At 47.4% G+C, this 12,106-nt stretch overlaps 1 protein-coding gene across 1 annotated transcript in view; it reads left to right on the forward strand.

The window, feature by feature from the left end:
* Nucleotides 1–12,106, forward strand: part of LOC137412974 (spectrin beta chain, non-erythrocytic 1-like) — a 51,359-nt gene that overhangs the window by 13,291 nt on the left and 25,962 nt on the right. Inside the window, 4 exon segments of the mRNA XM_078768745.1 lie at nt 1,138–1,218; nt 1,672–1,875; nt 1,974–2,276; nt 6,263–6,416. Of these exon segments, the coding sequence (XP_078624871.1) occupies nt 1,138–1,218; nt 1,672–1,875; nt 1,974–2,276; nt 6,263–6,416 (742 nt within the window).

Raw genomic sequence — 12,106 nt, forward strand, 5'->3', positions numbered from 1 at the left:
TGTCTGTCATTAATTTATATTGTAATCAAACGAGTTTTAGAAATGGCGGGAAAACTGGAAAAATTATTTATTTATTTATTTAAAACGGGTGTACACAATTGTACACGTGTACGGACCTTACCGAACCTTACCGAACCGGCAAACAAATCGCCTCATGGTGCACTTCAGGAGCCGATTTGCCTGCAGACCAGAGTAAGGCTCTTAACACCCAGCGTATACCGTACGCATCCTCGCAAGCACACGAATAATAGAATCATTTAAAACGTTCCATCCGTGACTTTTACCTCGGACGGTCGTGACAAAAATACGTTTACACTCCTTGGATTATGTTACCTATATCGCGGCAAGCCCCACACACACATCCTCCACCATGTTCAGAATTAAACACAAGTTCGTATTTCATAATGGACCATCCCCAAGACGCCATGCTTACCTTGGCGACATCCACTCGAAATCCAGCGGTGCCTCCAGATTTTCGAGGAAGTGGTGTGAGACTCAAGACTCCAATGATGTCACAGGTTTACGAAAGATCACAACTTTATTAACTAGTTTCAAATAGTAATAACTACCGTTAACTCAATGGACCAGGTAACTCTATCCGCATAGTCCCTCTTTCATGGCTGCAGCGCCGTACTCCTGGTACGCGTTCATTCCGTCGGGTAGGGCTTCTGAGGATGAGTGCCCTTTGACTCAATGTCTCTTCTGTTTATATGGGCAAACTTCAGTTAATCCTCTGTGCGCTGAAATCGTAATCCCTTCTCCGCAGCAATGTTACTCGGTCGCCTCACTGGCACCAGCTCGCTCCCCTCCTGCTGCGAGTTCCATTTACCAAACAATAGGGGGGTGCTCCAGCCTGGGGCTGTGACCAGGTGGACAAGAGATTACCATGTTCGTGCACATTCCTGACATTCATTTACGAAATCGTCTATCTGCTTCGTTACCAGTCCCAATCAGAGTTACCAGTCCCAATCAATGAGTTACATTTCCACAGTATCAACCTCCACATCCTCTTCAATGTCATTCTTTCCTCCAGGTCCTCAACGCAGATGTTCACCGCCAACTCAGATTGTCCCCAATCCAAAACCATGATATTTTCTACCCTCGTTAACCTCACCCTCATGCCTCCTAATTTTCCAGTTTTTCCTTCTTGGAGTTTACTTCTCCATGTACGCGTGCTTTGCTTCCTGTTTTTTTCTGTTACGTCCTGATCAGTTCAGTGTACTAGCTCTTCCAGGAGTCTTGACTATGTATACCAAACATAGGGGCAATACCCCTGGCACTCACCTGGTAGAATAAACAGTATACTGCACTGATTAAAGGTATTTTAAACAAATTTGAATGGTTTCTAGAAGACAGGGCAGCATGTAGAATCATACTAAAATAATCATAAGAATTTAAACAAACAAAAAAATAAAAATACCTATTTTGGGGGGCAACCCATTCCCCAACCACCCTCACATCCTGTATTTCCTCAGACCCAAATTTTTCTAATGCCTTGAGCAAACATTGGTACATCATGGGTGATGAAGGTTGTGGTGACGTTTCATTGAAATTGTTTGTTGTAGTTTCAGAGGAAAAAGCAAATACCTATTTGGTAGTCAAATAACACAACAGCACAGCAACAATGACATGTAGTCAAATAACATTGGCAGACTCACTTTTGTCCTTCAGATTATAAGTTTGGAACCTTTTCCAAACCTCTTGCTTGCTGAACAGGCATGGGAGCGGCTCGAAAAGGCCTAACACAAGAGAAAGATGACCCTAAGTGCCGAGCTGGCACGCCAGGAGAAATTGGAACAGATGGCTCTTCAGTTTGACCAAATGGTGATGCGGCGCGAGACGTGGCTTCAGGAGAATCAACGCCTCGCGCTCCAGGTAATCGACCTCAAGGACCCGAAGCACATCTACGCGATCTATTTGATTCCTTTTCGAAAACATCATCTGAGCAAACTGCTTCGCTCTTGGGACTGCAGGATAACTTTGGCCGAGACCTGGCGTCTGTGGAAGCCGCCATCAAGAAGCACGAGGCGATCGAAGTGGACGTCTGTGTGTACGAGGAACGTGTGCAAGCCATGGTGGAATTGGCACGCGAGCTCCAGGCGGAGGGATATCACGAAGCCCGGCGCATAGATGCAAGGTGTCGTCACATGAAGCAGCTGTGGGAGCAGCTGCGGGGGCTGTTGGCTACACGGCGAGCCCACCTCGACGCCAATCTCAGGTTCCGGCGCGTCTTACAGGAGATGACCGGCCTGAATGACCGGATGGACGACTTAAAGGTACTGCGGAGTGAGACGTGCACGGTGCGGTCCTTGCTAGACCTCTCCACAGGGATTATGTTTGGGTCTAATGATCTGCTTCTTGGTCCCAATTCTTGGTCACTTGGTCCGAAAATGAAAGTGTCCAACTCCAAATATATTTTCGCCAAATAAAACAACGGCTTTTTCTGTCTGGTCAGGGACATCATCTCTCTGGTAATGCGCGTGTCTTCCATTTTCGCCATAGTGTACCAGACGCTACTTGTACTACACACAGGCCATCCTCTTCCCGGCTCCTCGTGCAGCCGCCATTTTTTTGGTTTTTCCACTCCTTTCTTCCGTCGTTTTTTGTTTGTTCAGAGGAACTCCTGATTAACCCACCTCTCCATTCCAGAATCCTCAACGACTCCTCCAACAGCCCCAATTACTGAATACTGTTACAGACGCGGTTTTAGATGTTATATTGACCGAGCGGTGGTGTATTACCGCGTCCGAACAGTTACTCCCCGATTAGAACCCGATTCCACCCGACGTTGACCAGATCGCCCCACAGATATTCAATCGGGAAACCTCTAAAGCGACCGAAAGAGAAGGAAAAGAGAAAAAGACAGAGTACGGAGGAAGAACAGATTTATTATACACACACAAGCAAAAAGGAAGGGCGACCAAAATTATTTACAAGCAATGGATGGAAAAAGCAGTCACACAGTGCATTGTTAGCTTAAACTATTCATTTTACTTAACCCCAAGACAACGAGTAGGACAGGACGTTCACACTTACACAGGGGATATTGCAGGCAGGTAGGGCTTGAGGTGGATGGCTTGAGAGGGAGGCAAGGTCGGAGGCAGCAGCTCTCAATTCCTCCCGGTTTTGGCGGGAAAACCCTCCGTCGCGTATCCGCTGCGGTAGACGTCACGCGCTGGTTCGGCACACCTGCTCCTCTTCTTGTGGTGGAGCCGTCTCCCTCCTTTCAGCGCGTCTCTCCAAAGCTGGTTTCCTCTCCGAGTACCTCTCCTCTTTGGCTTGGAGCGGTTCGCATCTCACCGCTCTGCTTGGTGCCGCCTCTTCGCTCCTCTCCCAGGTCATCTCCCAAGTCATCTCGTAAAGCAGTCCCTTACAGTCGCTTTTATCACCTCGGGCGGAATCAAGCCGCCGGCTCCGAGGGCACGCCTACCGGGTCGCTCACCGCGGTGCTGATTGGCTGTTAGGGCTGGCTCACTCCTCCCCTCTTATGACGAGGTGGAGACACGCCTTTCTTCTCCGAGATTAGCACATGGGCAATGGCGGCCTGCGGGATTGAAAACAACTCCCACCCTTTTGAAAGGAACTTTGGAGAGCGGAGATGTTTGGGGAAATTGCAAGGGCCTATGCTTATTTTGTTTGATACAATGCAAAGTCAATCTAGTGGGAAACACAGATTTAGCCTACATGGAATAAGGAAATACACTATTTAAAAAGATATATCGTGACCTGCGTGTAAGTTTCATGGAATTAACTAGGAGGACGGCTGCGACCATTATTTACATTAACAGGGTGTTACCATACTTCTGTAACGTTCACATTGTAACGTTTTCACATTCGTTACACTTCCTCCAAAATTGTAACACTTCTCAAAAACCGTTACACTTCTCAAATTCGTTACACACTTCTCAAAACCGTTACAATACGTTTCGTCATCGATATACATAAGACAGAGACGGATGGCTGTCCTTTCGTCCATCAGTGCTTACGCTGATTGGCTGGTGTGAGGCTAGGTGCAAGGTGATTGGCTCCCGGCAAGATTGAATAATGTATCGTATTGGCTTATTAAAAGCTGATATACGAAATCTGATTCCGTATTTCACGATCGGAACTCAGGGCCTGAATAATTATGTCGAAATCTCGAATGAAAGTGACAGAGACAGGACAGTGGTGGAGAGAGGGGATTGTAGAAGGGTGGAGGGGGAGACGGGGAGTGAGAGAGAGAGAAGGGTATACTTTTGATAGTTTTTCCGGTCACTTGGGATGAGTACTCTTCTTTGTGATGTTGTGATGAATAAGTGAATCAGCTTGACATACGTGATTAAATTTCTTTGTGAGTGGCAAGAAAATACTAGATGGTGAGTGTGAGTCCACAGGCAGATCTACTTTGATGTAGATCGGTCATTCTCAGATGTAACATAATCAAGATACAGTGCCCATAGAAAGTCTGTACCCCCTTTCAAAATTTTAATCTGTTGTTTCCTCATGGCCTGGAATTAAATCAGACTTTTCCCACCTATATTTACACATCGAACCCCACAACTTCCAAGTGAAAAACAAATTCTACAACATTCACAAAATTTATTTAAAATACAAAACTAGATTATCTTGGTTGGATACGTGTCCACCCTCCCCCACACCCCCTTATAATAGCAATTGTAAATTAGGTCAGGTGTAGCCAATCACCTTCAACATCACACACCAAGTTAATTGGCCTCCACCTAAACTGCAGTGATTCTGATTATTTCAAAATAAAATCAGCTGTTCCTGTACATTTCCTCTGCTGGGTAGTGCATTTCACAGCAAAGACTCAACCATGAGCACCAAGGAGCTTTCAAAAGATCTATGGGAAGAAGTTGTGGAAAGGCACAGATCAGGGGATGGGTACAAAAATATTTCACAGGACTTGAATATCCCTTGGAGCACAGTCAAGCCAATCATTAAGAAGTGGAAGGCGTATGGTACCATCAAGACCCTGCCTAGATCAGACCGTCCCACCAATTTGGATGACCAAGCAAGAAGGTGACTGATCAGAGGGGCCAGCAAGAGGCTAATGGCAACTTTGAAAGACCTACAGGCCATTATGGCAAAGACTGGTCACTGTGTGCATGTGACAACAATATCCCAAGCATTCCACAAATCTCACCTGCGCAGTAGGGTGGCAAGAAGGAAGCCATTACTCCAAAAGACCCACCCTGAGAACCACTCCGCAGATTTTGAAGCCATGTGGCAAAAGGTTTTGTGGTCCGACAAAACCAGGATGGAACTTTTTGGCTGAAATGCAAAATGTCACACTTGGCACAAACCCAACACAGCACATCACCCAAAGAACACCATCCCTACTGTGAATCATGGAGGTGGCAGCATCATGTCATGGGGATGTTTCTCATCAGCAGGGGCTGGGCCACTTGCCCGGATAGAAGGCAAAATGGATGGAGTAAAATACCGACAATTCTCGAGAGGAAAACCTGCTGCCCTCTGCAAGAAAGCTGAAATTTGGACGGAAGTTCACCTTTCACCATGACAACGACCCGAAGCACACTGCCAAAGCTACACTGGAGTGGCTAAGAAACAAAAATATAAATGTCCTTGAGTGGCCCAGTCAGAGCCCAGAGCTAAATCCAATCGGAAATCTGTGGCCCAACTTGAAGATTGTTGTCCATTAACACTCCCCACGCAACCTGACTGAGCGGGAACAGTTTTGTACAGAATTGGCAAATATTGCCCATCAAGGTGTGCAAAGTTTGTGGAGCTGGAACCCAATAGACTCACACCTGTAATTGCTGTCAAATATACTTCCAGCAAGTATTAACTCAGAGGTGGACACTTATCCAACCAAGATAAAGTAGTTTTGTATTTTTAATACATTTTCTGAGATTTGTAAAATTTATTTTCACTTGGAAGTTTTGGTTTACGATGTGTAAATAAAGGTGGAAAAAGTCTGATTTTGTGCAATATCATTTCAGTCTATAAGGTAACAAAAGGTGAAAAATTTGAAAGGGGGTGTAGATCTTCTCTGGGCACTGTATCTGGTCATGGTTCTGCCTTGTTAAATGCCCCATGTTGTCTTTGTTTTGGATCTCCTGTTTTGAAAACAGTAAAATCTGCTTGAGATCGTGCTCCTTGCATGTCGGTGTTACCCTGATACCGATTGGACCCATGTTTGAAGGTCTCCTGTGCGTGTCCTTTTTGTGAGAAAACGAGTGGTTCTCCTTTATTTATTTTTAACCAAAGCTTTGGTGATGTTTATTTGTGTACTCTCCAGGCACAGGTGCAATCTCAGTGCTATGGTAAGCACCTCCTGGATGTTAAGGATCTGCTCCAAAAGCATACACTCGTCGAGGCAGACATTCGGCTGCAGGAGGAGCGCATTCGCAGTGTGAATGACGCTGCGCAGACTATTGCAGCTCTTGGGGATGGTGCGTATCATTGGTAACCTTCCTTTTGAGAAACAGTACTTTCCCATGGCCCTCAGAAGGTGGAAGAACAAGGACACGTTTTGGACTTTTGCCCAACCAACACTTACTCTTCAGGGGATCATTCCGAGTGAAGCGTCACGACCCCACGACAATTGCACTCTATCTTGAGTTGCTGTATTTGCATTTGGTATTATTTCTGTATTTTTGTACACCGCTCCTTTCCTTGTGATCATACAAAGATGTTCGTGTGATAAATAGTTCTCGGGACTAAGATAATTGCCCTGTGTGTCAGACTTGGTGATCATTCCTTTGTCCCGTATGGCAACGCACTCTTCTAGACACTTAGATAGGCCCTCAGTGCACACATTAATTAAATCCCCCCCTTACACTGACTGACCATAGGAACTGACCGGAAAAATCAACAGGCAGCAGCCACGCAGTACGCCACCATGGCGACAAACATCGTGCGAGGCAGGCAATAGCCATGCTCAGGGGGGCTCTTGATTGACGGGGGGGGGGGGGAGGGCGAACAAGGAGCAGGGCGCCAAGCGCTCGGCCAATGAGAGGACACCAACGCGGTGAGAAGATTCAGGAAGGTGAAGGAGCGACACACTGATTGGCCACCGACCGATGACACCTCGGCCAATCAGTGCGGAAGGCGCGAACATTCGGCCAGTCGGTGTGGAGGACGCAACAAGCGATGCGCTGATTGGAGGAAAAGCGCCAGTGACGTCAGAAGACTGCGAGTAAAACCGCTCGCTCGCCGGCATTTTGAGCTCTTCCTTTTGCCTCTTGCCTTCCATAGACTGTCCCTTCGTGTTGGACCTGCTCTTGCAACATGCTTGCTTGTTGACTCAGCCTGTCATCCTTCCGATGTTGGCAAATTGAGTACCAGTTCACTGGTAATTCCCTGTGAGTTGCAAGAGGCGACTAACAGGGTTGGCGTCAGGAAGGGCATCCGGCTGTAAAACATTGCTTCAAAAAGGAGACCACAGTGCCCAAAAAAGGCCAACCCCTGCTCTGCGGGGAAAAATGGCCTCTAAAGGGCATTTGGGCCATTGTACATAGTTTGCTTTTCTGGTGGTCGTGGCGGATTTTTGGCCGTTGCGTCTGCCCTCTGCTCGGTCCTGGCTCTGCTCCTGGCTTCACCTGCCCGGCTCCTCCACTGTTTCCTCAGGCCCGCTCCCGTTGTTTGTGGCCGTTGTTTGCGGCTGTGGCTGTTTGCCGCTGTGGTCTTGGTTTGCGGCTGCGGTCATTTGCCGCTGCGTTTGCCGCTTTGCCTCCTCGACCTTGGCCTCGTACTCGTCCCTTCGCTCCTGCCTGGCATGGCTCTGAGGTACTCCGCCGCAAGGCTTATTCTGCTCAATACTCACTCCACCCCATCATGCATCTCTGCAATCAAATACCACGGACTCCTGCGACGACCCAGATATACTCATAGAGGCTCTGGTCGTAAGTTTGTTTACTTACAAACAGGTCACTCCGTTCCCATACTCTGGTCGGCTCAGCGCACTCCCACTCATCGTCCCAGCGCACCTGGTCACAGCAACGCACACGATCGCACCTCCTGTCTGCAAACCCTGGCTAAATCACCTGAGTTCATCCCCACCGTACAAAGCAACATCAAGCTCACCCTGTTCAATACCCGGTCCCTCAACAACAAAAGCATCATCCTGAACGACTACATTCTGGATAATAAACTGGACTTTCTCTGTCTCACCGAAACCTGACAACAACCTCTGGACTACTTCTCACTCAACCTCACTACACCCAATGGATATTCTTACATCAATAAACCACGTTCGGAGGGCCGAGGTGGTGGAATTGCCGTAATTCACCGACAGGACATCAAGACCAGCCTCATCTCCATCTCATCTGCTCCATCATTTGAACACCTGGCTTTTAAACTCTCTGGTCACACACAGTCAGTCATGGCTGTTGTCTACCGCCCTCCCAAACCACACCCATCATTCCTGTCTGACTTCTCCTACTTTCTGACCCAGCTCTGTTACCTCTCCCCCTCAATCCTCCTCCTTGGTGATTTCAATATCCACATGGACTCCACTGACTCCACAATAACCACTGACTTCACTGATTTACTCACCTGCTTTAACCTCACTAAACATGTCAACTTTCCTACCCATAACCGTGGTCACATTCTGGACCTTGTCTGCTCTACTGGATTAATTTTGCATCATCTCTCTGGCTCCGACCTCACCCTCTCTGACCACTTAGCCATCACTATGACCATCAACATCCCCACCCCAGCACAAAGGCATTATCGCACTATCAACTTCCGTAAGCTAAACGCTCTTTCACCTACCTCATTGTCATCCACCCTCTCTGAAAAAATGTCCACTTCTCCCTTCGTTGACCTCCACACCCCTTCTGACCTCACTGACTACGACAACCACACTCTCTCCTCCTGCCTTGACCAGCTTGCGCCTATGAAAACCAAAACAGTTTCTTTCACCCATTCTGCTCCCTGGTTTACCCCTGAACTCCGCCTGATGAAAACTCGTGCTCGCCAACTTGAAAGACTCCGCAATAAAACATGTCTCACAATTCACTCCCAAGCCTACAAAGACCACCTGCAGCACTACAAAGATGCCCTCTCCTGTGCCCGCTCCGCCTACTACTCTCAAATTATCCACCCTGGCTCTGGAAACCCAAAAGCACTCTTCTCTACAATAAACAAACTCCTCAGCCCCCTGAACACCACCACCCAGTCATTCACAGTAGACAACTGTATCTCCTTCCTTTCATTCTTCCAATGCAAAATTGACAACATCTACAGCAGCTTAACCACCACTGCACCCGCTCCCCCTCAAACCACCTGCCCCCCCTTATCCTGCCAACCCCTGTCTCAGTTCTCCACAGTCTCCCCTACTGACCTCTCTGAACTCCTCGTAGGAATGCAACCTGCCACCTGCACTCTTGACCCCATCCCCTCCAGCTTTGTCAAGGCCTCCCTTCCTGCTCTCTCTCCACTTATCACTGCAACAATAAACTCCTCCCTGTCTACAGGCATCGTCCCACCATCCCTCAAAATTGCTGCTGTTACCCCCATTCTGAAAAAACCTGGACTCAACCCTGACACCCTAAACAACTTCAGACCCATCTCCAACCTACCCTTTCTGTCAAAAGTTTTGGAACACGCTGCAGCCACTCAACTCAAACATCACCTCTCTGCCAATAACCTGTCTGAAACATTCCAATCCGGATTCCGCTCCAACCACAGTACTGAAACTGCTCTCCTCAAAATCACCAACGACCTTCTCCTCTCCTCTGATGCTGGCAACCTCAACATTCTCATCCTCCTCGACCTCAGCGCCGCCTTTGACACCATCAATCATACCATCCTCCTCACCCGACTTGAAACAACCTTTAACATTACCGGCACTGCCCTCTCTTGGATCAAATCATACCTCTCTGACAGATGCCAGTTCATCTCCATCAATAACTGCAAATCCCCCACTGCTCCCCTCAAGGTGTCCCCCAAGGTTCAGTTCTCGGCCCCCTCCTCTTCATCCTGTACCTGTCCCCCCTTGGTCACTTAATCCGCCGTCATGGTCTCCAATTCCACTGCTTCGCCGATGACATCCAGCTTTTCATCTCCACCAAGTCCATCTCCACCGCCACCCTCTCTATCCTGACAAACTGCATCACTGAAATAAAATCCTGGCTTCAAATCAACTTCCTCAAACTTAACTATGATAAATCTGAAATAATCATCATTGGCCCAAAAACGCTCACCAAATCCACCCATAACTTTGCCCTCAACATCGACTGTTTCCCAGTATCCACCTCCCCTCACATCCGGAATCTTGGCAGCATCTTTGACCAAACCCTCTCCTTCGACAAAAACACTAAACAGATCACAAAGACAGCGTGCTTTCACCTGAAAAACATCGCCCGTCTCCTTCCATCCCTCTCCTCCACGGCTGCAGAAACCCTCATCCATGCCTTCATCACCTCCCGTCTGGACTACTGCAACAGCCTCCTCTATGGTTCACCCTCAATAATCACCAATAAACTCCTATACATTCAGAACTCCGCTGCCCGTCTACTCACCCATTCCCGGACCCGTGACCACATCACCCCCGTCCTTTACAAGCTTCACTGGCTCCCCATCCCCCAGAGAATGCAGTACAAAATCCCCCTCTTGACCTACAAAGCCCTCCATAACCTGGCCCCATCCTACCTGACTGACCTCCTCTCCAGACACACTCCCACCCGCAACCTCCACTCTGCTGGTACCAACCTCTTGACCCCCCCCCCCCCCCCATGCGGACCAAATTCAGATCCTGGGGGGACAGGGCCTTCTCCATCGCTGCTCCCACCCTCTGGAACTCACTACCTCACACCATCAGAGACTCCTCCTCACTCACCACATTCAAAACATCACTCAAGACCCACCTGTTCAACACTGCATTCAACATTTAACCCACAGCATTTAACCCCTGACTGTCTCTTCTCCTTCTCCTTCCTTTTGCTTTGATTATTTACCTATTGATTTTTGTCTTTTTGCACTTGTTTTTTGTACTCTGTCAAAGCGCCTTTGGGCTTCTGGAAAAGCGCTATATAAAATAAATGTATTATTATTATTATTATTAAAGGTGGTTCAATGATGATGTCATAGGTTCCTCAATTATGACGTCATAATTCGACAAGTACAAAATTTCATCCGATCAAGAAGAAATTTCATCGTCATCTTTGGATAAATTGCCGAGAAAAAAATAAAATAATAACGTCATCGGTCACGTCCTTCCATGTGGCCGCCATGTTTGTTTTTACAGATAAGCTTTAAAAACCACTAAAAACATGTCCTGGCAAGGGTCTGCAATCTCTGATTGCTCTTTCTTATTGTATTTGTATTTTATTGTGTAATATTATTGTATTGAGTAGCTGTGTATTTGTATTTTGCATTGTGTATTTGTTTTGGGGCTGTTGTAGAATATGCGAGTGAACTCTAACTTTTCACTTAATTTTCGGCGACATCCAGTTGAGTGTAATTTTCATTTTGATACCGAGGAGACATGTTGAATGGAGAGGGTGGATCCGACTCGGCAACAGTTGCTAGAGTGAGATGTGCATGGAAGATGTTTCGGGAACTGAGTGGCGTGATGACAAGGAGGGGAGTGTCGTTGAAGCTGAAGGGAAAGGTGTATGCTGCATGTGCGAAAAGTGTTATGATTTATTGGAGCGAGACATGGGTAATGCACGAAGAGCAGCAACGAAGGCTGGAAAGGGTCGAAATGCGAATAGTTCCGTGGATGTGTGGAGTATCGTTGAGAGAGAGGAAGACAAATGATGAATTGCGAAAGATGATGGGAATAGAGCCTGTGATGGATGGTGTGAAGAGAAACAGGTTGAGATGGTTTGGTCATGTGTTGAGGAAGGATGAAAGTGACTGGTTGAGGAGAGTGATGGAAATGAATGTAGAAGGAAGAAGAGGACAGGGAAGACCGAGAAAGCCTTGGCTCAAGGTGGTGGAAGAAGAAATGTGGGCAAGGGGGTTAACAAGGGGAGATACAGAAAATAGGGCAAAATGGAAAAGATTGTCATGGGGCCCGCAAGGCTAACCCCCACTCCAGCAGGGAAAATGGCCTTAAAATGCCTGTTGTTGTTGTTGTTGTTGTATGCAGTTGAGTGTCACCAAAATTGAAGTAATGGGGTTCCGAATGCTT

The sequence above is a fragment of the Myxine glutinosa genome, unplaced genomic scaffold (genome assembly GCF_964187855.1).
Source record: "Myxine glutinosa unplaced genomic scaffold, kmMyxGlut1.1 SCAFFOLD_329, whole genome shotgun sequence".
NCBI classification, from domain to species: domain Eukaryota; kingdom Metazoa; phylum Chordata; class Myxini; order Myxiniformes; family Myxinidae; genus Myxine; species Myxine glutinosa.